The sequence below is a fragment of the Poromitra crassiceps genome, assembly GCF_964638095.1.
Source record: "Poromitra crassiceps genome assembly, chromosome: 1".
Taxonomy (NCBI): Eukaryota; Metazoa; Chordata; class Actinopteri; order Beryciformes; family Melamphaidae; genus Poromitra; species Poromitra crassiceps.
The window spans coordinates 127,132,114-127,156,155 of record NC_139623.1 but is presented as its reverse complement, the minus strand read 5'-3'; the positions used below and the strand labels follow the sequence as shown (position 1 = coordinate 127,156,155).

The window sequence follows — 24,042 nt, the reverse complement described above, 5'->3', positions numbered from 1 at the left end:
TTGTCACAAAATGTACCCCCCCCCCCCCCCTTTAATGTGGCGGTAGTTTGATTTTAGAAATCAAGCAGTACAAAGCTACCTTTAATAAAGTGGGTAAACACACATTAGGTAGCCTGATGTAATTAATAATAGCCAAAAGATGTGTGACAGCTAAAAGTTAAGCAAAGAGTTTGAACAAAATAATAAATAAATAAATAATAATAATAAATAAACTGAATATAAATGTTGTACAATAACAGAGAAGAATGTCAAACAATAATGTTAATCAAGAACATGTGACATAGCCTACTCTGATTTATTCTGTTTCAGCAAGTGGTGCGTCAAAGCTGCATTCATGAAATATGGAAATTACCATAATGCCTGAAGCAATGACTTGAAAGTGTCTGAGTTTGAACTTGTTTGAAGTTGAATAGCCTACCATGATTTGACTATAGAATTGTAGGCTTTCATTGCTCCTGATCAGTTTTTTTCACACTTTTTCACAGAGATGGGGACTTGGACTCGAATCAACTCGAGTCCCTGTCTTGATGACTTGTGACTTGACTTGACAAAAAATAAACGACTTGAAACTTGAATGTTGTCCCCTCAGAATTTTGGTTTGCATGACGCCCCTGGTTCCCTCTGCTTGACTACATGTGCTTACCGGTGATTTCGGAATTCAATAAGATAGAAAAATCTATCATTCAATAGGTTGAGGCGATGTCTCGTCATAGACGCTGGGTTAGCTGGCTCAGCCTGGCTGGGGGCGTGGTCAGGGTGGGGTAAATCCCCCGTTCTATCCAGTCAGCAAAGTTAGAATTTAGCTGATAGCCCAGCCCAGGCAGACACGATCGGGAATTTAACCACTGCAGTAAACGCACATCTGAGCAGACGTCTTGCGTTCTGCTCTAGAACCCCCAAACCTGTAGTTTAGAGCCGCAGCACCGTCCTTTGGTGAGTCAGCCCATTGAGATATATCGGCGGTTTTACCCCACTCGCGCGCCAGCCGTATAACATTTTGTGGGCGTTCCCACACTTGCCGACTGTATCTATTGTCAAACCCCCCAACTCCCCAAGTTGTATTTAGCCTACCACCTGAAAGCACACATCAATGGTATTTTCAAATAGGAAGTTTGTAACATTTGACATGAATAGGCTACAGCAAAATCCCCCTTCCCTGTGCCATGTTCCAGTTGTACTGGGAAGTAGGAATTGACCAGTTGACGTCACGGCGGCGCCCCCTGTGACGTCACCTGAACTGGAATTTCCTGCTCATATGGGGCATTCCTTTCAAACTGGGAAATGGGAATGTGGTGGTTCAAAGCTCATGAGCTCAAACGGTGACGTCACCAGTGCTCGTATTTTCTCTGCCAAACTCGGAGGAGCCTCAGCAGCCCCGACCTAAAAAATCCAAGATGGCTGCTCCACGCAACAACAGTAGGCTAATTAAAATAATAGTAAATACTGTTTATTAGCACTTCTGTCTTGTTTGTGTCTCATTAAATCAGCTGTACACACAGCAGACAGCACTGTGTAACTTATATCTGTGTGGACATGTTCCTGCAGTGTTTGTATGCGCAAAGTACCACGGCATGCCTTGTTGTCAACTGTTATTGCTAACGATGGCTAGCCTGGCTAGAGCTAACCCTGGCTGGTTTTCCGACTGTTTTAATGGAACGTCGACAACTCGGGTGTGACGTCACTCAACCGTGAAGGCCATGGGAACCTCACCATTCCCGACGATAAGGGCAGGTTCCCGCTTCACCAGTAGTGAACATTAGCTACATCAGTTGTGCTATGGTGTTTGTAGGTGCAAAATACAGTCGGTATCAACTGTTTGCTAACAGTGGCTAGCCTGGCTAGAGCTAATTGACTTGCCGTTTTTATTTGATTTTCCGAAACTGGAAGTGAGAATTTCCAACCTCCGAGTTATAATCGAATGCAGCAGTTCCCAGTGCAACTGGAATACAGAACATCCGACATATCTCCGACAGCACTTGAAGGCAGCATTGCTTACTGCCATCCATGCATCCAATAACACTGTCTGTTGTACCTGCTGGCTAGTTAACTTAGCTAGCAACCTGACCTACCAGTCACTTCTGTTGAAGAATAATGAAATGAACGAGAGACAAAATGATACTACTTTGTCTTCCGGTAGATTTGCAGTTACATTTGAAAGAGAAGATGAAGTCCGTCCATTTGCTTTTAGTATTTTAGCTGTTATAACGTTTCGCTGAGTCCATTTTGCGTGTAGCTAACTGGAAGTGGAAAAGACAAAGAGAAAAGAGCTTTCCAATAGCTAGAATGGTTTGGGCCTAAAAAGAAGACGAGAGGTAAGGGGGTCAGATATTGTGTGAAACGTTAACGTTATTTATCAACCAACTAACGCCCATGGTTTCCTGACACTGTAGTAATGTTCATTTTTATTGTTCACAGAATATTTCCCGGATTTTTAAGCTAGCTAACCGTTAGCCTAGCCACAACCTATAGCTGAGCTGACTAGCGTTAACATGAACGTTATGCAGGTAATGTTAGCCCGGTTAGCTTCATGCTAACTGTGGAAACTTGCTGTTTGGTTGTTTCTGATGACAGCAAACACTGGATGCAATATTAACGCCAAATGTTCTGTATACCTGTGTGTTTCCTTTTCGCTATCTGTTTCAAACAAAGCAAACATGTTGGCTAGTGTTATTGGGTAATATTTGTGTTGCTGTAACATTAGTTTACATTTCGTCACGTCTTGATGTTTTTGTCACACCCAAGTGTTTCGAAGTAAACTTCCAGTACCCTAACTTAAAGATCAAATTGTTATGCAAGGAAACTCCGACTGAAGAACATAAACTGCACAGAGATGTAATTATACGATTATGCTTCATGGATTAAACTCTCAGGTTAGGTAGTCTAAAATCTATCCAGTCCAGAGACCAACAACAACCACCCAGATAGCATCTTTAGTTATGGCTGTGCATGTATCAACCCCCCCCCCCCTCCATAAATAATATACCATCCTAATATAACAATAACAATAGTCTTTTCCCCTCTCCCCAATGACTAACAAAAGTGTTGGCTTCTTGTCCTGTAGCATCCTTTTACTGTATACTGCTTTCATTCTGTCAGATTCTTATCAATGCTACGTTAATGATGCTTGGATCTGGTTCTGAATGTTTTGCCGAAAGGAAACTTCTATTTTAAGGGAAAGAAATATGATAGCTTATGTGTCTGGCAAAAGGACAGCTGATATGCTTTTCTAGGAAGCCATTTTACATGTCACTGTGGGGGGAGGGGCCTGCAAATCTATCCAAAGTCCAGCATAACACATAATAGTTGGGAATTTCACATCTACATATCTACGAGGGGGAAAACAGTTAGCTTGTGGAGACACGGACAGAGTAACAAACTTGTTTTTCATGTTGGACACATCAGGAAGGGGGGATGACTGAGTGTCTAAGGAGGTCATGAACTCATTTATGGCAGGTAGTTGTGAACTCACTCAATTGTAGTAAGGTGGTGGATAGAGGTTTAGGTTGTTTAAACTGATTATGAAATTAGTTTTAAGGTACTGTGTCTAGTCACATTAGACAGACATATGGATATAGCAATGTTATTGTTTACATGTTCCACCAAGAGACAGAAAAGACACTCGGCTTTTAGACTGTGTTGTGGCAGATAGGACCCGAAATTAACACCCGCCAAGCGCCAATGGCGACTAGATTTTACCAGAGCCGTATAATAGAAAAGTTCCGACATCTCCATTCACTCCAATGGACCAGTTTTTTTCCAGGAAGTAGAAAGTGGAACTCTTGAGTAAAAAGAAGCAGCACTGTCGAGTTGCAGCAAAATAGACGGTTTGTGTTGTACTTTGAAAGGGTTTTTCATCGCTTGAATCAAATTGTACATTATCAGCTTTATTTTAGCATGCAAAAGTAGCGCGAGACCCATTCCTGGCTGTTCATTGGCTAATGAGTCTCGCATTTTGGTCCTCCGCTGACGCCACTCTCTTACTAGAGGACACTAGAGTTTACGTTTGGTGTGTGATGCTCAGGTGTCACTGTCTACCCGCCATGTGGCGGGTACCAAAATAGTCATAATGTTAAATTAAAACTGTGTTTTGGTGCGCAGCCAGCTAACATGAGTGCTTCGTGAAACAGTCCTTAGTTTCTGGCTGGGCGGGGTGCTTCTGGGTTAACACTGTTTAACACAGGGAGCAACTCACATCGGCACGCGCCGTGAGGACAAACAAATGCACCCAGCAGCCAGGCAGCACACAGATATGAGTTGCGGACTTGAAAGATGCCGTCTTATAAACTTGAAACTTCGTACACTTCTTTCCTAATTTTCAACCCAGTGTTGAGTAACTTTACAAGTGTTCAAGTGAATTCAAGTTGTTTACTTTGTTTATAACGTAATGAAGTAGCAGCAGACAAGCTCAGTGAGCATGCAGGCAAGTCTGCTAACACATTATAGGTGCTGAGCCCACCTATAATTCACATTTCATGGCAAATAATATCGGCACATTGAACTGAGAAAAGTTGGATGAAAATCGACCATCAGGAGGACAGATGAGGAGCTTTTTGTCACTAGTTTATAAGCCTGCAAGAAAGTTTACTATGAGCCCCGGAGTGGACGTTTGTTTGTTCCTCTGTCTGAACACCCTCCCCGGAATGTAGGAGCCTGGATTATGATCGATTTTATCTCCCCGAAGCAGCAACGCTCTAAATATGGTATTCGGGACAGCCCTAGATAAATGTATATGTGACAAAAATGTGCTATATTATTTTGGCCGGTAAAAAATATGCCTGGCGGGTGAATTTTTTCCATCTACCCGCCACTTGGCCGGTGAGTCAAAAAGTTAATTTCTGGCCCTGGTGGCAGATCAAGGTTTGTTCTGTAGAGCTTGTGACGCAGCCTCTTCACTTCCTGTTTAGGTTTTTCTCAAAGGCCCGGCTTTAACCGTTTCCTCCACAGCCTAGCACAGGCCACACACAAATCTCTAGACATGTTGTGTTGACAATGTGCAATGTCCATTCCAGACAGAGGAGTCGGTGCATATTTTCTTTGGCTTTGACCAATCCATTGTAAGTTGAGGTAGTACACACTGTATATGTTTTGCAGACTGGATGTCTGAGAATTGAGCAATAGCTAGTTCCAGGCTGTTCAAGAGTAGATGCATATAAAATAACCCCTCGCACATTTGCATTTTGCATTGTAACCCTTAAAATCACAATCCATGTCTGAATTATCCCAAGGCCTTCTTTATTCCTTTTGATTAGTGAAATCAATAAGGAATCATAGCATTCACCTCCTTGATCTATTTCATGGAAAGAGCAGGTGGTCTTCATATTTTATGGCCTTTATATTTTACTGCTGCCTTGGTTTTTAGCAGTCACCATGTTCTCTCAAGAGCTAATGGTCTCTTCACTCTTCAGCAGAGGCTTAAGGTTAAGTTAATAATCAAATCATGCATGCTTTCGTAGAAGAGGGGCTTTGTTGAGAGCCAGTTGTTTGAGGGCTCCTCCAGAGTCAACCAGTTTAATTAGCTCCAATCTAATCAGACATCAGCGGCTTGCTTCTCTCTCTCTCTCTCTCTCTCTCTCTCTCTCTCTCTCTCTCTCTCTCTCTCTCTCTCTCTCTCTCTCTCTCTCTCTCTCCCCCTCCTCTCTCGCTCTCTCTCTCTCTCCCCCTCCTCTCTCTCTCTCTCTCCTCTCTCTCTCTCTCTCTCTCTCTCTCCCCCTCCTCTCTCTCTCTCTCTCTCTCTCTCTCTCTCTCTCTCTCCCTCCTCTCTCTCTCTCCCCCTCCTCTCTCGCTCTCTCTCTCTCTCCCCCTCCTCTCTCTCTCTCTCTCTCTCAGTACTGTTGCTCACACAGCAGAAAAATCTGCAGCTGGCTGTGTCCTGACCTCACACATCTGTTCTTCAGCTTTTGTTTCTGTAGGACTGGAATTGAGCTTTCATGTGTAAACCTAATGTGAGGTGAAGCTCATTAGGCCCGTTCCTTTAACAGATCTGTACAGTGAGATATTGCTCTATCATTATTGTTTTTGAAATAGTCCTGTTATAACATCAATCATCTTCTGTAGCAGACTAATACTACTGACATGAAAAATTGAATAATAATAATGGTGAACTTTATTGGGATAGGATTTTTCAGAATACGGTAGTTAAAAGTGCTTTGCAGGCAATAACATAAACAGTAAAAATGCCAGACAGAAATTAAACAGTTTACAACAAATACAAATTATATAATAGCCTACAGAAGAAGAAAAAAGTTTAGAAAAGTGATTTAAAAGACGCATTTTGCCAGCCTGAATTTCTAAAAGCAGGGCATTCAAAGCCTATAGGGAACTAGATGGCAAAGGCCCCAGTTAGTGAATCATGCAATTACATTATTTCAGCAGTCTCAGTCTCTTTATTCAGGAATTACATGTTCAGCCAAGGCTGCTGAAGTGCCTGGACTGTGGAGGTGTAGGCTATTTAAAGCTCCTGAATAGTAAGCTATAGGTTTGTTGTATGTTTCTATTTGTAGGCTAGCAGCAGATATTCCAGGGTCAAATATAGCCCCAACTGTTTTGTGACTAATTACCTTGTGACTGATATGTGGAAATATACCACGCAGTACCAATGCAAAAATGCCTATGCTACTCCACTTATAATGTGTTTGACTTTATCTGTTGCCATCAGTGTTGTTGGCAAGTGACTGAAAATGAGTAATTACAGTTACTAGTTACTTCCCTCATAAAGTAATTAAAACTGATTGAATTACTAATAAAAGTAATCAGTTACTAAGGAAAGTCACTTTTGCTTTACTTTTAAAAGTCTGTTTTGATTCTCTTATTAATGCACACATATGATTTTAGTGTTGCTGTGGCGCAGTGTGGGACAAGACATACTGTGAAAAAGGCTGCAGCTGCGGCGTGTGAAGCATTTTTGATGTGCAGGGAGGCGGTGTGTCTCCCCGTACTAGGTCTGATGATCATAAACTGGATAATCCTCTGAAGTTGTCTGCTATTTTCATGTTGTAAAGTAACTAGTACAGGGTCTCCGCGGGATCTTGAAAAGTATTAAAAGTTGATAAATCAATTTAGGGAAAATCAAGAGCCTTAAAAAGTATTAAAAACTCTTAATTGCCATTTGAGAGGTATTACATTTTGTAGCTATTGTACTGATGGTGTTAATTGATTATATAATATCGTATCGTATCGATTCCTGGCAGACTTTGTGATATATCGTATTGTTGTCCAAAGAATCAGCCTGTTATGTTTTATGATCAATTTGAGACTATGCAGTTGTTTGTTCACTTTAAAATGTTCCTATTTTAAACATTTATGAACCATTTTAGAATAACTGAGCTATTCACGTCACGATTGTAGAAGCCCAGTTAGCTACAGTGTGCTGTACATGCAGAAACAATGATGCACATCCTGGTAATCTCGAGTTCAAATTCTAGTTGCGTCATAGACTATAGTACTCTGTTGCATGGGAAAAAAAGGAAATCAACTTTCAGGGTAGCGTGTTGATTCAAGGACTAGGGAACGGTTGTAAATTGCTGAACATTTTCAGTATTTTCAAGGTTTAGTCAAATGTTATCACATTTCAGATAGGACTGAAAAGGTACATGTCCTGCAAAATAAATACTCTAGTCATCAGGTTTGGTTTGCACAATGAACTGAAGAGGTTCAATGTGGCAAAGTTTAAACATGTATGTATGTATTTGAAATATTAGCCTACCAAGATAGGGGTTGTGTTATGTTCCACTAATAAGTGGGCAACAAAAATGGCCTACAGATTGTGTTATTGTTGTGTCAAAACTGTGTGGCGAGGAGAAGACCTCATCTCACGTAGAACTACCTGTACAGGGCCCGAAATTAGAGCCCGCCACCTGCCAATGGCGGCATATTTTAGGTTTGGCAAGTTAGGTTTGGCGTCTGTCCGCCACGTGGCGGGTCGCAAAATAGTCGTCATGTAATATTAAAACTGTGTGTAGCCGCCTGTGTCCACCTAGCGTCTTTTTCCGACTGTTAAACGCTGGGAGTGCGCTGCGGAGCGCTGATCCCAGCGCACAATATACAAGGCAGCAGTCTAAAACTAACGTTAGTTCAGTGCGGTAGTATAACATGAGTGCTTCCTGAGGCTGTTCCATTCTAGCTCTCCTGTATTAGACTCAGCTCTCAGTCTTAATCCGTTTCACTACTGTAAGACTGAGAATATTACTATTTAAATATTTTCATAACGTTAGGTGGTGCTGTTGGAAGCCTTGCATCGGAGAGCCAATCATGAGTGTTGTGGGCGGGCCTGCTTTCTGGGAGCAGTGACGCTCATGCAGAACCGGTGCTGACGCGTTTGCGGAGAAACATATTAATCACTTAGAAACAAACATAACCTGTTAATAGGACGTGTTTCATCCGGCCCCGGCGGCTAGAGGTCTTTCCCCCAGCGATAAGCCAGACTCCCGAGGCTTACGTTACAGAGCCTGCTGTCTGATGACTTCACAGCGCTTCACAGTAGCAAGCGGGCCACTTCCGGGTAGGACAAATTATTGTAAAATAAACAACAGGTATAAACTCTCTTTGCAGCACATCAGTGTCTTGCTCTATATTGGAACTATGAAACATTGCATTGCCGCTACCAAATAAAATTCTAATAATAAATGTAGGCGTGTCTGCTGCCGGCCGTTCTCGCCGGGCTCAATGAACCAGATTTGGAACAGTAAATTCCCAGACGTTTGGTGGTTAGGTGGCGCTGTTGGCGCCGCTCACCAAACGTCTGGAAACCGAGACTACTCCCGTATAGGCTACCAAACGTGACTCTGGAATGAAATGCAGTCGTCGATTTAGCGGAGGTAAATTGACAGCCTTACGTCGGGCGAATCAATCAATGAATCAATCGCTCGCACTTGTTGCCGACACTCGTATGATACAGTATATATGAGGAGATAATAGTTACTGTATGTGTGTTTTGGTGCGCAGCTGGCTAACATGAGTGCTTTGTGAGACTGTTTCATTCTGGCTCTGCCATAGGCTACCAAACATGACTCTGGAGTGGAATGGAATGCAGTCGTCAATTTAGCGGAGGTAAAAAGCGTCTTTTAACCTCTGCTAAATTGACAGCCTACATCGGCGAATCAATCAATGAATCAATCGCTCGCGCTTGTTGCCGAGCTCGTATGATGAGATGAATCAAAATGCTTACCACCAATAAAGCCGAAGGGGAGCCGAGAACGAGTGCAGGAGAGCTAACGCAGGTGCCAGGTGTGAGTGGGAGAGAAAGGTGTGTAGCCCAAGTTGTGCGCTGTGCACTGAGACTGTCGCAGTTATTACTTTTAGCTGCGTTGTTTTTTTTACAACAGTTTAAGCTCAAGATTGACTTGACATGTATTGATAAGATTGACTTGACATGTATTGATTAATCAATCATCAATCAATATATTAAAATAATTTGCTTAAAATTTTACTCTGGCCTCTTATTTAAGTGTGTATTCTTCAACGTAATACCTTATCTACTTGAAATGTACTGATTTTTTTTTATATATATGGATATATGTGACACAAAAATGCGTTTTTTTTCGCGATCTACCCGCCACTGGCCGATGGGTCAAAAAGTTAATTTCGGGCCCTGAACCTGTACAAGAACAAAATAACGGTCATAGTCATAGAGCTGCATGGCAGACTAGGGATATAGTTCAATAGAAGGTTTGTGTGCACATCCAAACTTTTGTTAGGCCAGGTGCTGGGTACAGAGGCACAATATAGAAAAAATAGAAAAATACCCGCACACTGGAGCAGCTCCAATATACAGTATTTAATTTAAACAGCTACTGCAAGCTTTCGACCCTCACAGGGGTCTTCATCAGGCTTTCTAGACTAGGGATATAGGTCAGCAGCTTGTAGTACTCTGTGTTACAGGTTGATGGTGTGTATTGAGTGCAACAGCGTAAATAATGCTCTGCTCTCAGCAAATCTATTTTCTGCAGCTTATTGAAATGATTTTCATTTGAAATTTGACTTTAATTTGTTTTCAAGTGGGCTTCTCAATGTTTCAGTTTATATTATTGTTTTTGTTATTATTATATTATTATTATTTTGTTTTTTTAGGTAATTGTAGTAAATAAGTTAATTTCAGAAATTGACCTACCGTAATTAGATCTTAAATGCAGTCACAATACTGGGCCCACTGGTAAATGCTACCAGCTCCCCTGATTCACATAACGCATGCCTGCTGAGTGGAGGCGTTCCAGGCGACGAGTCGATTCAAAATATGCTGCAAACCTGCCTGAATGGAATGGATGTAATGTAAGCAGCTGTTTAGAGAAGGGCATCAATCAAGACCACGACCAGTATGTTACTCGGAGCTAATCTGAAATTGCCCAGGAAAAGTTGTTTTATTGATGCAGTGCCAGTAACTATCGACTTCTAACCAAAGACATGATCAAACTGACATTGTCTAAACTTCCATGACTAAATACCTCTGACAGAAAAAAAGCACACAGAAAACAAAGTTTATTATTATTATGATTGTGAACCATGAACCAAACGAAGGACATTCAAAACCGTATGTTTTGCAAACTGTTAAGGTCTTTACACACGGGAGTGTTTTTTGTGTGCGATTAATTTGCACACCAATAATATTTCTTGAACCTTTATCAGTCAATGCAACCGTGAATACCAACAGCGAAGTTTCGCTGAGTGTTGTTGCGGTGTTTATTTTATCTGACCACGGTCGATTTTTCGGAAATTCGCGTCCGACGTGTACACATCTGCTGTGATTGACAGGTGGGTCAAAATTCGCATCGCAATTTCATGCTGTATATTCGCAGTGCTCTTGGTGTGTAACAGCCTTTACGTACCAAAATAACTTTTCAACAAATATTTACTGAGGAAACTGCTTAAGATTGATTGATTTTGTTTGAGAAGTTTGGTTTAAAGTGAGAGCATTTTCAAAAATGAATGCTTTTTATTGGCAGTTTCTGATGAAGTCTATGATAAGAGCGCTTGGTCTTGATAGTGACACTCCTTCGAGTCCTCCCTAAACAACTGCTTAAATCAGGCAGGTTTGCAGCGTTTGAATTGACGCACCCTCTGGAATGCCTCCAGTCAGCAGGTTTGCATCAAATGAATCAGGGGTGGTGGTGGCACTGTCTGCCAATCAGTACCCAGTATTGTGACTGTCCTGCATGTTACAACATATTTTTCAAATACATTTCAAACTTAATTAATTTAAAAAGAAGTACCCCACTTAAATTAGTCTTATCCTCGGGCATAGTAGAGTTTTTTTTAAAGCGTGGATTATATGATATCAAAGTAAATCAGATCATTCAGCCTTCATTACATTCACTTGTTGCATCAGCTTGGGTTGAGGGACTTTTGGTGTACGTTAATGTTAAGTTATGACTCATGTTGTCATTTTAGCTTACGATCCATTTCTGTGGTTAATGCAGGATGGGTTACTGCCTGGGATCTACACATGGCTTCCTGAGAGCCTTGCATTTTGATTCATTGTCATAGTAGGACTGTATCAGAAAATGATACCTGTTCATTGTCATAGTAGGACTCTATCAGAGAATGATACCTGTTCATTGTCATAGTAGGACTCTATCAGAGAATGATACCGGTTCTTGCTGGAGAGATTCATTGTCATAGGACTCTGTATCAGAAAATGATACCTGTTGGTGCTGCAGAGATTTTGGGAATTCATATCGGATGGTATCAAAAAGCTTTGGAATTTTCAAAATAAAAATGATTCTACACAAGTCTAGCACATAGAAGCCAAGCCATTGAAAAATGATTGTTTTTGAAGCAGAGCCCTGCACGGGTACAATTTTGCAAACCCGTGCCCGCCCAGACCCGTCAATATAAGAACCGTGCCCGCCCCGTTACCCGTGATTATCTCCAAATCAAAACCGGCCCCGCCCACACCCGCTAATATAAGACCCGTGGCCCGACCCGTTACCCGTGATCAATAAGTCACACAGCCTAGAAACAGTCGCTCACTTTGAACCAAACTGCCACCATTTCACACAGGAGGCTAATAATTAGCAGTCGCTAGCTGAGACTCATCACCTGTAACGTTAGCAGTAGCAATTAGCAGCAGCAGCTAACGTTAGATCAGTAACCAGCTGGTCAGCACTATCAGACAACAGTGTTGTGCAACAAGCAGACTTACCAAATATTTCCATCCAAAACATGTCCGGTATAATCCACGCTGCCCTTATGATCGCTGTTCCGCTGACAGAAATGCAGTTTTACAATGTCCAATAACTAACGTTATCTCTCCACCACTTGCACGTTGTTATGGAAAGCAGAGAGCGTCTCGTTGTCTCCAGTCACGTTGACTCCTGCAGCTGAGTTTTAAATGTTTATGTTGTGCAGTCCGTAGCATCAAACTATGCAGTATGCACACTTGAAACATGCGGGTTATGTAGAGAAACAAAGTGTAAAACAACTGTTTGACAGGGGGTAAAAAAATCTCTCCTCTCGCTCTGTCTGCCTGACTTCCGGAACAGCACACACACACTACCCACATCATGCACCAGAGATTACCGTAGTGAGTGACTGTGAATTCAGCCTGAGCGCAACAAAAACATAGAGGGCTCTAATGCAGTCAATTATTGTTCCCAAGCACTGCCCGCCCGCGTTTACTTCATTTTTACCCATGCCCGCGTGAATTTATAGAAGTATTTTTTTTACCCGTTACACAAGCTTTTGGCGGGTAACCCGTGGGTACCCGTGGGTACCCGACCCGTTGCAGGACTCTGTTTTGAAGTCTTAATAATTGCTAGCGAATGGAGCTATCTTCACGTTATGCAAATTCGTTCTCGGGTGTGGACTGTGAGGTCCGCTGTATGTATACAGTCAAAGGGCTCCACTCGCTTTGCCACTGAAATAGAGAGGCAAAGGGATGGGCATTTCTAGCAAAAACACTATTCGAAATTCGCTGGCCAAAGTCGACTTTTAATCGAAATTCGAAAATAAAATAAAAAATATAAAAAAAATTAAAAATGTTTTTTTTTTTTTTTTTGTGAGTGAAATGTTGCATTGTCTCCCCTGATTCTAAGTCTAAGGCTTTATTAATTAATAGAAAAAGCTTCTGCTGTGGGTTTTTAGCTCAAACAAGCATTGCACCACTGAAGTAAAGAACATGTTACATGACATTGACATTTTCGAAAATAAAAAACAGTTTTGACAATCATGAGTGGTTCATTAAATATTTAGTAGGCTCAGGTCTGAGTGCCAAAGGGGTACCAAAGTCACCCCCTCTCCCTCTTCATGGGATTTCATCCGCCATTCATTTTTCCATGAACCTTGCTTAAAATGCTTATAAAAATTGTTTTACTTGCTCAAACCAAGCGATTCAACTATACTTAGAATCAGGAGAGACAATGCAACATTTCACTCACAAATTTTTTTTTTTTTTTTTTTTTTTTTTTTTTTCGAATTTCGACTTTCAATAATAAAAGTCGACCTTGATAATAACAACGATTATTCGAAAATTCGAAATTCGATGCCCAGCCCTAAAAGTGACCCCCTACTTCCTGCTTCAGCACTGTACCAAAGATTTTCATCCGCCATTTATTTTCCCATAGACATTTCGTAAAATGCGTATAATTTTTTTTTTCTTCGTCAAACCAAACGGTTAAGCTATATTTAGAATCAGGAGAGACCATGATAGAACATTTCACTCGGACCAAAAAAAAAAACTACATCGAAGAAATATTTTATTTAAATCTGCAATTTTTTTAACGTGTTGGTCCGAGTGAAATGTTATGTTGTCTCTCCTGTTTCTAAATATATCGGAACCGTTTGGTTTGAACAAGTAAAACTATTTTTATAAGCATTTTACGAAATGTCTATGGGAAAATAAATGGCGGATGGAAATCTCTGGTACAGTGCTGAAGCAGGAAGTAGGCGGTCACTTTGCCCCTCTATACGCATTTGATCACATCTTTTTTTGTATGTTTACTTTTATTTAGCCATTTATTTGGCTATTTAGGACTAATTAAAAGTAATTTCCTTTACATGCTAGTATTTGTTCTATTAATTTGTGGTGTAGGGTAATAAGGGGGGGGGCGTTGAGAGTAGGCCATTCACCGATACCCCAGAAAATCTGCCTCTTTTTTGCCCAATGTTGGCAGGTAACAGGTATGCAATATAAAATGAAATTAGAGATGAAACGATATGATATTAGATTTCATATCACGATTATAGTGACCAAAATATCACGGTTATCCGTGTTATCACGGTATTGTTAACTCATTGAGTGCCAGCCACTTTTGGAAAACGGATGCTCCCAGTGCCAGCCCTTTCAGAGCGTTTTCAGTGATTTCTCGAGGCCCACAGAATATTGTGTGATATTACTATGTAAACACCGAACATGCACAAAGAACGATGAAACTCTATTGTATCATCAGCAAAAAAAAGTTTATTGATATCATTTTCCGTTCTTTAGTTATCAGCCGGAGAAGATAGGTTGATTTCACCAAAAACAGACGTTTCAGACTAGAAGCTGAGATAATGAGCCTTTTGTGAAATGAAGCATTTCAAGCAAATCACTGACTCTGAAGCTAATATTTTCTGTTTCAATAAAACAGCACCCCCACCCCCCTCAACTGCAAACTCCTCCTCCTGGGAGTGTCTCTGGTGGCTCTGCTCGCTCTGCTGCGTGTGTCAGGCGACGAATCTGCATGGAGCTGGGATAAACTCATCCCCACACCAACACACAGCTTGCATGCCAGAGCTGGGAGAAACTCACCCCCACACCAACACACAGCCTGCATGCCGGCAGAGCTGGGAGAAACTCAACCCCACACTAACACACAGCCTAACACGCACCCAGCGTCTATTTTCGGAGCGCTCTGTTTTTGTGCGCCGGCTCCCAGCGCGACACCGAAAAGCCAAACCGGACTGCTGAGAATGGTTTGGCCCTTCGGCGTCGGGTGCTGCTTTTCTGGCGGCTAATCGTGTGGAGAAACTATGCAGCAGAGACAGAGGGGCTCAGTTGTGGGAGCGAATTGACTGCTGTTCGCAGCTAATGTTAGCTCCAGCCAGAGCAATCTATACGGCTCTGGCTCCAGCATCGGTTTCCGTTTCATCACGGGGCTTCTTCTGCTGTTTTTCCTCACCTTTCTCTAATCTGGAGAGCACTGTCACCACCTAATGGGTCCGTAAAATAGCTTCTACACATTCGACATCCCCCATACTTTCACAGGAGATGCATCAGGCTTTGATCCACGTCCCACCGTCAAAAAACGCAATTGACGACTTTAGTCGTCATTGGCACTGAACGTTACTATTTGAATTGACGACGATAGTCGTCAATGGCACTCAATGAGTTAAAATGTCCTGATTTTTTTTTTTTTAAGTACTAATAAGCCCCTTCTAAACATGCAGTGAAATCCGGATTATGACCAGCTGCTAGCCGGTCTAGCAGCATAAACAATTATCCCGCTTTATGCGCACTCCCGCGAGTGCGGATCATTACTGGCAAAGCGGCTGTTGTTTAATACCTCCAGCTCATGTTCCGGATCACTCTGAGTGGGCGGAGGGTTAAATAGCACTTTACAAACCATTAATGTCCCGTGCTATTTAATAATTTCATGAATGGATGTAGTTACATGGCTGGAAGAGAGCCAATTGGTGAGTAAACAAGTAAAAGTTTGAATCATCTTTCCCCCATCTCATCTGCCAGTTTGAAAATGCAACCAGGAGATGATATAGCCTACTACTGCATGAGGCTATTGGGTGATAAGTGCCCGCTATTAACGTTCACGTAGCCTATTAATTAATCGTTCGCGCAATCGCTTATACCAATGAATTAAACGAGCAAACTCACGGTTTCCTCAAGTGCTGCAAACAGCTTGAATGGTTTCTTTTCCTCCCGACCTGTCAGTCTTGGATGTGAAAATGCACAAATGCAAGAGGGTTATAGTGTTGCATTAGCCTGTATATTCGAGACATATAGCCTAACATTTGTGGGGAGAAATAAATTGAAAACTAGTCAGATATGACTTGAATGCCACTTGTACAAGTTTAACCTTAGTGCAACCACTGTTTTGACTGGCAGCTTTTGGGCGATGTAACAAGGCAAGCGCCAACCCACGTTATCGCCTGAATGCGTCGGAATGCACGGACCATTTCCCAATGTTTCTAAACAAAGATCCCTCATGTCTAGAAGGGTAAAACTGGCAAATATCCTGCTCTGGCTAGCCGGACATGGTCCAGAAGTCGCTATACACTCACAGAAATCATTTCACCGAGTTCTTTGACTTCAACTTTTTTCCCCATGTATCTACCGGTCCTTGGCGCAAAAAAGGTTCGGAACCCCTGTGTTACATAACTGGACAATCATGTAATTCAGGTTACACCTCAAAAAACATGTTTTAGTATCACTAACCAAATCGATATTGAAATTAATCGAATCGGAATCGAATCGAATCGGGATTAATCGATTCGGAACCTTGTGAATCGGAATCAAATCGATTCTTGAAATTTGAACCAATACCCAGCCCTAATGGACAGTATTTACCATCTTTTTCAAAGCGTACGCCGTACGGTTATCGTAACGAATTTTATCATGGTTATCGTAAGGAAGTTTATCACGGTTATCATTAAAACTGGTTATCGTTTCATCCCTAGATGAAATACTGGCATAAAAGCTACCGCATAATAGAAGGTAGGGGTGTCAAAAATAATCGATTATAAGATGCATCGCGATGCGGACGTGCATGATTCTGCATCGATTCACAAATGTCAAAAAACGATTATATACATATACCGGTATATATATATATATTTAATAATCGAATAAAATATAATGGAAGTACATGCATTTGTTTATTTTAATTATGGATCATAATACAATGCAATTCCAAATGCACTTTTATTTTAAAAGTAGCCACTAGGGATGTTCATCAATAATCGAAAATCGATAATTGATCGTTAAGGAATTGATTCGATCATGTGGAATTTTTATAGATTTTTTATATATATTTTTAATCAAATCAAATGGGCCTAATGTGTTGAAACTACAGTATAAGATTGGATTTCACTACGTGGTCGCAACCAGGTGAGGGCGCAATGGGACTATGAGACAACTGAACAGAACACCTCTGGGTGGGGCTATGGGCGTGGTCTCACTGGGCTTGCTGCGTGAGAACAGCAACAGCACATTGTCAGCACTCATCCAAACGAGGAAATATGCGAGCGAAGCGAAGTTTTATTTGGGACCATTTCGAGTTAAAAGACGACATTGTTCATTGCAAGAAGAACTGTGATGCCGTTTATAAGTACAACACGGCTAGACGCCAATGATTCACCACTTGAACAGCGTAGCCTACATCCGAGCCTGGTTAACGAGGAAGGCACCTCGTCCTCGCCCGGCATGCAGAAAAGATCACTCGGACTCGAGATGGATATGCTGCCCATACATATCGTTGAGGGTTTTCAACACCTGATCAATGTGATTGAGCCAGCGTACTATGCGCTTCCCTCACGGAGCACCATTACCAGGCGGATTGAAAAGCGCTTCATAGTGCTTCGCACATAGGCATTTTGTAAAATAAAAAATTTATAAATAATAATAAAAAAAAAAATATATATTTTTTTTAATATTATCGATAATTGATCGTTAATCTTCCCGAATTTCGATTATGGAAATTGATTCGAAATGAACATCCCTAGTAGCCACACAGTGAGAAAAAAGAAAGTGAGAAAAAATAAATCATGTATTGGGGAAAAAAAGTGATGCATCGAGATGCATCGATAATCGTTTTATAATCGAATCGTAGCCCTCTGAATCGTAATCGAATCGTGAGGCCAGTGAAGATTCACAGCCCTAATAGAAAGTGCATAAAAATAATTTTTAAGAATTGGTTTAGATCAGGGGTGGGCAATTATTTTTCATGGGCGGCCACATGATAAACCCAGATTGTTGCCGAGGGCCGGACAAATATTGTCATGCCGTAACCCAGGGATGGGCAACTTTGATGATAGAGAGGACCACAAAAAAAAATCCTCGCTACCAGAGGGCCAGATTTTGCTGGGGGCTGGGGGCCGAACGGCGCCGGCACGAAAAATTTGGGGCATTTGAAGTCAGGTTTAGAGGAATAACTCATTTTAAATTAACAGTTGTGATGTCATTATTCAGTCTCTTAACCACCAATATTTGATCCTTTTCTCACTCACTCCTATGTCACCACCCTGCAGGGCTTGAAATTAACTTTTTTGACCACCTGCCAATATGGCTGCTAGATTTTAAAGTTACCAGCCAATTAGAATTTCCACTAGCCAAAATGTTTTTCTTAAAATAAACCAGAATATGAGTGGGTTAATTTAAGCATACACATTGTCTGCGTGTGTCATCATCATACTACTGTATAGCTGATGAAAATGTCTCCTGTTTGTTACAACCTGCCCTCTCCCCACACTGTCTCTTTAACGGACTGCACTGGTGCTTTGCCCTGTGCTCGGGGCAGTGGGGGAGGGAGATTGTTGATGGAAAGATGGGCCCTGGTTGGCTGCACCGTCCTGAGGGCAGTGACATCACAAGGAGGAGAGGCTTCATGGTATAAAATAACATCTCCTTTTATGGAGCGAGGTGGACCGTTCCATTCTCGGAGAGAGGTGAGATTTGTTCCTGCTCTCGGCTCTCACCACTCTTTCACCCCCCTCCCTCTGGATATTCTCCTGAATTGGCATATAAGGCTTTCATGTCAATTAATTCCTCATAAGGCTTTCACATAGACCAGAGTAGTTTCTTTGTTAAAATGTTAGGTCTCTTTTTTCCAAGCTGTCTTTTCTCTCTTTTACTCCTTCGATTTTACAGTTTAAGGTTGTCACATATTTCAGTTTAGTTTGTTTTTTCACAGCGCATTACCATAGTCCCTTTCTCATTGTCTCTTTCTTACTCCTTCATTTTTACAGTTTAAGATTCATTAACTGAGACTTAGCAATGTGCTTCGGCAGTCTTTAGTAATGACTCATCCTGATTCAGTGTAGCCATGGACAATGTGGTTAACTGTGCTTTTAGGAAGTACCTCCTTTAGATCATTCATACAGTTTAACTACAATGAAAAGATGCCTTTACTCTTTGTCGAGCCATGTTGCCTCATAGCTAGAGATGAGATTTGGCCCAGAGTGCTGTTACCATTAAAAGATGACCCGCACTACTGGCACATGAGAACAGGAGGGACACATGCCAAATCTCTCTCTCTCTCCACTTCTCATTCATTCAATCTCTCTCTCTCTCATTCACTCACCCCCCCCCCCCCCCCCCCCCCGCTCTTTTCACTTAGCTTGTACCCCAAAAGTACTTATCCACACACACACACACACAGAAACCAAAGCTTCCTGGCTCCCCTGGCCTTCACCTATTGTCGCCGCTCCAAGCGACTACCCCCGCTGTTTGCCGACATGGTATCTCCCGAGAACGAGCAGTCACCTCCCCTCCCTAAGTCAGATTTGTCTCTACTCCAAGGAAATGCACTGTGCCTTCGAGTGGAGTAAAAAGTGTAGTCACACTCTTCCATTTGGACGGCCACATATAGAAAACACACGGCTCGGGCTTCATTGAGGGAGGTTGGCGTACGCAAACAGGCTGACACACCATGAGCAGAATACTTCTGATTCTCTGAATCCCCCTCCCTCCTCCTTCCAATGTTTCAGTGGTTGGGGCCATGGCCTCTCAGTCAGGGTAAGAAACGCACAACTAGTTGGCTGCTTTACTTCTATCTCTGGCTGTCTGAGCAGTAGTCGGTAATCCTTCAGAGTTGGTGGTGTTGTATGTAACTACTCGTGCTAAAAACTTATTTTTGATAGCCAGTTGTTTGTCGTTACGGGTTTGGAAATGTCTCGCTGCCAAAGAATCAGTCCTGAATTCATGGTGCTCAGATAAGCATCGGTTCTTTTCTTCTTCTTTTGTTTTTGCTTGTGTTGAAGATGTGGCGTGTGTGTTGTGTTGTGAGAGAAATAAATCAGCCGATTCATTTGGATACTGCTGGGTTACTTTTTTAACTCTGCAGACTTTGACCTTTTCAGTCTCTGGCAGGCTGTAGTTACAAGTTACGACCACGACTATCAACTGAGCTACTGAGCTAGGCATCACACACATTGACAATCATGATTGAATGTAACATTCCAATTCCAATCTCAGGCTCATGTATAACGAAAGGATTTGCTTAGGCCAGCTGAGCCTATTTTGAAACATCCGTATCGGCCACCTTTGTTTACCTTGTTGGCAACTGATCCACTCTGATTTTGAGAGCGATTGGGCCTCGGCTGGATCCAAGCTAGGCCAAAGATCCAAATTGAGGCTTGTTTATCAAACTTTATCATTTGTGTCTGGACCACTGGCACTTTAAATTAATAAAATCAAAGGCTTGCTGTCGGAGCGGTTTGTCCAGGTCTGGCCTAGTTTTGTTCTCAAACAATTGTTTTGTACAATACTGGTACTTAGCCTATGTAGTTTTCATGAAGGCTACAGATACATAGTTGCTAGCCTGATTTCAAAATAATTTGATTACCGTACATTGTTATTTGAAGGCCTAGATGCCAAAATAATGGGGGGGGGGGGGGGGATAGTTTTCTGGTGTCCATCAGTCAATATTTCAAGACCCATTAAGATACGATGCTGTAATGATATTTATTAGCTTTGAGTGTCAAAAAGTGTTAGTTATGTGCACTTTTGATGCAAAATGTCAGTCTTCTTTACAGTTGAGAGTGTGGAAAAGTTACAGAAACACTTTAGGTGTTGTTTTAACTTAATATTAATGATAATACCATTTATATCCGTGCATGCCCAATACTTTTTAGATCGTGTTTCTTCCTCCATTTCTGACACAAAATGGCTGCTTTGGGTGTAATGTGAAATAGGCATATAGCGTGCTTTGTGCATTTCCTTCTGGATTCAAAGACACTATTTAGCAAAAGCACATGTTTCAAGGCCACTGTTTCTATGTAGGACTAGGCTGTGTTTGAGAATCTATATAGGAGAGGGACCCTAACTTTAGCCTTGCTTTTACACCAATGTTGCCACGATAAATGTCTGTACATTCATCATGTCATTGGTGATTAAAGTCTAATTTTGGAAAGTGAGCAAAGGTCAACAGTCATGTACAGGGCCTGTTTACTCACACTATACGCTCAGGTGTTATATAATAGACAATTGAAACGGTTTGCCTGACGATTTTCTTAATGTACTAACTACAGTATCATACTATACTATGAGAGGGTGTGGCCCTCTCTTCAACTAATAAAACACAACATCTCAGGTCAATTAAGTTGACTGAATAGACAAGTTTCCTGGGCACTTCCGGTTTGCTTCCGGACTCGGCCGCGAGATGTATTTCTCTTCCGGTGTTTGTGAATACAAAGAAGCGTAATGTACTAGCGTAGTAGCCATAGCGACCGCTGAAAAAATGCAAACTTGGGATCATTCTGCGAGTCTCCTATCTAACGAAAGGGTGTCTACCACACCCGTTGACAGTGGACACATGGGAAGATAATATGTGTAAATGGCCGAACGTAACTACAGGCAGGATTATAGCGTATTTTGAGGAATCAATGGAGGTGGACGGCAACGCGATGAACAATCTCAAAAGGTCCGAAGCGTCAGCCAGACTAACGTTAGGTAAGGTTACAGTCCTCTCCTCTGTCACAGTCAGTCAGACTAACGTTAGGTTACAGTCCTCTCCTCTCTCACATTCAGCCAGACTAACGTTAGGCTACAATCCTCTCCTCTGTCACAGTCAGTCAGACTAACGTTAGGTTACAGTCCTCTCCTCTGTCACAGTTAGACTAACGTTAGGTTACAGTCCTCTCCTCTGTCACAGTCAGCCAGACTAACGTTAGGTTACAGTCCTCTCCTCTGTCACAGTTAGACTAACGTTAGGTTACAGTCCTCTCCTCTGTCACAGTTAGACTAACGTTAGGTTACAGTCCTCTCCTCTGTCACAGTTAGACTAACGTTAGGTTACAGTCATCTCCTCTGTCACAGTCAGCCAGACTAACGTTAGGTTACTGTCCTCTCCTCTCTCACAGTCAGTCAGACTAACGTTAGGTTACTGTCCTCTCCTCTGTCACAGTCAGTCAGACTAACGTTAGGTTACAGTCCTCTCCTCTCTCACAGTCAGTCAGACTAACGTTAGGTTACTGTCCTCTCCTCTGTCACAGTCAGTCAGACTAACGTTAGGTTACTGTCCTCTCCTCTCTCACAGTCAGTCAGACTAACGTTAGGTTACTGTCCTCTCCTCTGTCACAGTCAGTCAGACTAACGTTAGGTTACTGTCCTCTCCTCTGTCACAGTCAGTCAGACTAACGTTAGGTTACTGTCCTCTCCTCTGTCACAGTCAGTCAGACTAACGTTAGGTTACAGTCCTCTCCTCTGTCACAGTCAGTCAGACTAACGTTAGGTTACAGTCCTCTCCTCTGTCACAGTCAGCCAGACTAACGTTAGGTTACTGTCCTCTCCTCTCTCACAGTCAGCCAGACTAACGTTAGGTTACTGTCCTCTCCTCTCTCACAGTCAGCCAGACTAACGTTAGGTTACTGTCCTCTCCTCTCTCACAGTCAGCCAGACTAACGTTAGGTTACAGTCCTCTCCTCTGTCACAGTCAGTCAGACTAACGTTAGGTTACAGTCCTCTCCTCTGTCACAGTCAGTCAGACTAACGTTAGGTTACAGTCCTCTCCTCTCTCACAGTCAGCCAGACTAACGTTAGGTTACAGTCCTCTCCTCTCTCACAGTCAGCCAGACTAACGTTAGGTTACAGTCCTCTCCTCTGTCACAGTCAGTCAGACTAACGTTAGGTTACAGTCCTCTCCTCTGTCACAGTCAGCCAGACTAACGTTAGGTGTCTCTCCATTCAAAAACAACACAGTTTGTCTTGATCACTGCAAAACATGACATGCCGTGTGTAGCCTCCACACAATAGGGCTACACACGGTAAATCATGGTAAATACGCAGCACAATACCCGCCGTGGTAAACAGAAGAAGACTGGGATATTAACTTTAAGGCGACTCACTTCTAGACTTGAATGAAATTGTATTCACTTACTATCTGCTCCGTGGATTACCATTTTACAATTTCGGAGCCTAAATTGTAACATAGCAACTTTGGTCCTCAAACGTTGCTATTTTACAATTGTTTTGGAGATCGGGTTGGGATTATAACGTTAGTTTGCCGAGTCGCACCTGGTAATCCAGAAATGGCGTTACCTTTGTCTACTTGTAGATCATCAAGAAACTTTAAATTAATAACGTTAGATGTGTTTAACAGAGCTGTATATCAGGTCTAGCAGCTGATCAGCAGCTCAGACAGCCTCAGACACGAGGTGATTGACAGCTCTATAATTCGCAAAATATCAGTGGATGGAAACGCGCATTGTTTGGCATTTTATTTTGCCGACTTTCTGAAAATTCTATTAAAAGTTGCAATACATTTGGATGGAAACCCAGTCACACAATCTAGGTGCTGCAACTTGAGATGGTATTGGATATGCATCATGTGTGCTGATGCTCAAAACACTGTCGATCCAACCACTCGTTCAGGCGTTTCTGTGTATTGTGACAGCCACGCACTGCACAATGTGTTCCAGAATAACCCATTGTTAATAACGTCGGCTAACGTTAGTGTAGCTGATGTTAGCGATCGTTGTAAAAAAGTTTGGATATTTCGGCTGCTGCCTTCTGATGTGCTCGCTGCTGTGGACGCAATGTGGACTTAACCGGAAGCCGGGGACATATAAGGCTGCTATGGCGCCAGCCTAGCCATTGTTAGCAATAGCAATTGATAATAACAATGCATTTCACAGTATTTTGTGCATACAAACACTGCAGCAACATCTCCACACAGATATAAGTTAGACAGTGCTGTGTGTACAGAAGTGCTAATAAACAGTATTTACTATGATTTTAACTACTGTACATGCGTGGAGCAGCCATCTTGGATTTTTTTAGGTCGGGGGCGGGGCTGCTGAGGCTCCTCCGAGTTTGGCAGAGAAAATACGAGCACTGGTGACGTCACCGTCAGAGCTCATCACCTTTGAGCAGTCACATTCGCAGCTCCCAGTTTGAAAGGA

The 24,042-nt window shown here is 42.1% G+C and overlaps 1 protein-coding gene across 2 annotated transcripts in view; it reads left to right on the top strand.

Moving 5' to 3' along the window:
- The first annotated feature begins 2,201 nt into the window (after positions 1 to 2,201).
- aff4 (AF4/FMR2 family, member 4) overlaps positions 2,202 to 24,042 on the top strand; it is an 82,467-nt gene continuing 60,626 nt past the window's right edge. The window contains exon 1 of one of the 2 annotated variants that reach the window (XM_083646906.1): positions 2,202 to 2,312. Coding sequence is in view for 1 of the 2 variants with exons in the window: in XM_083646905.1 (XP_083503031.1) it covers positions 19,641 to 19,657 (17 nt within the window). In the remaining variant the exon portion in view is untranslated. Of the gene's footprint in view, positions 2,313 to 19,589; positions 19,658 to 24,042 lie in introns of those variants that run through there. The other variant, XM_083646905.1, reaches the window with a different exon arrangement.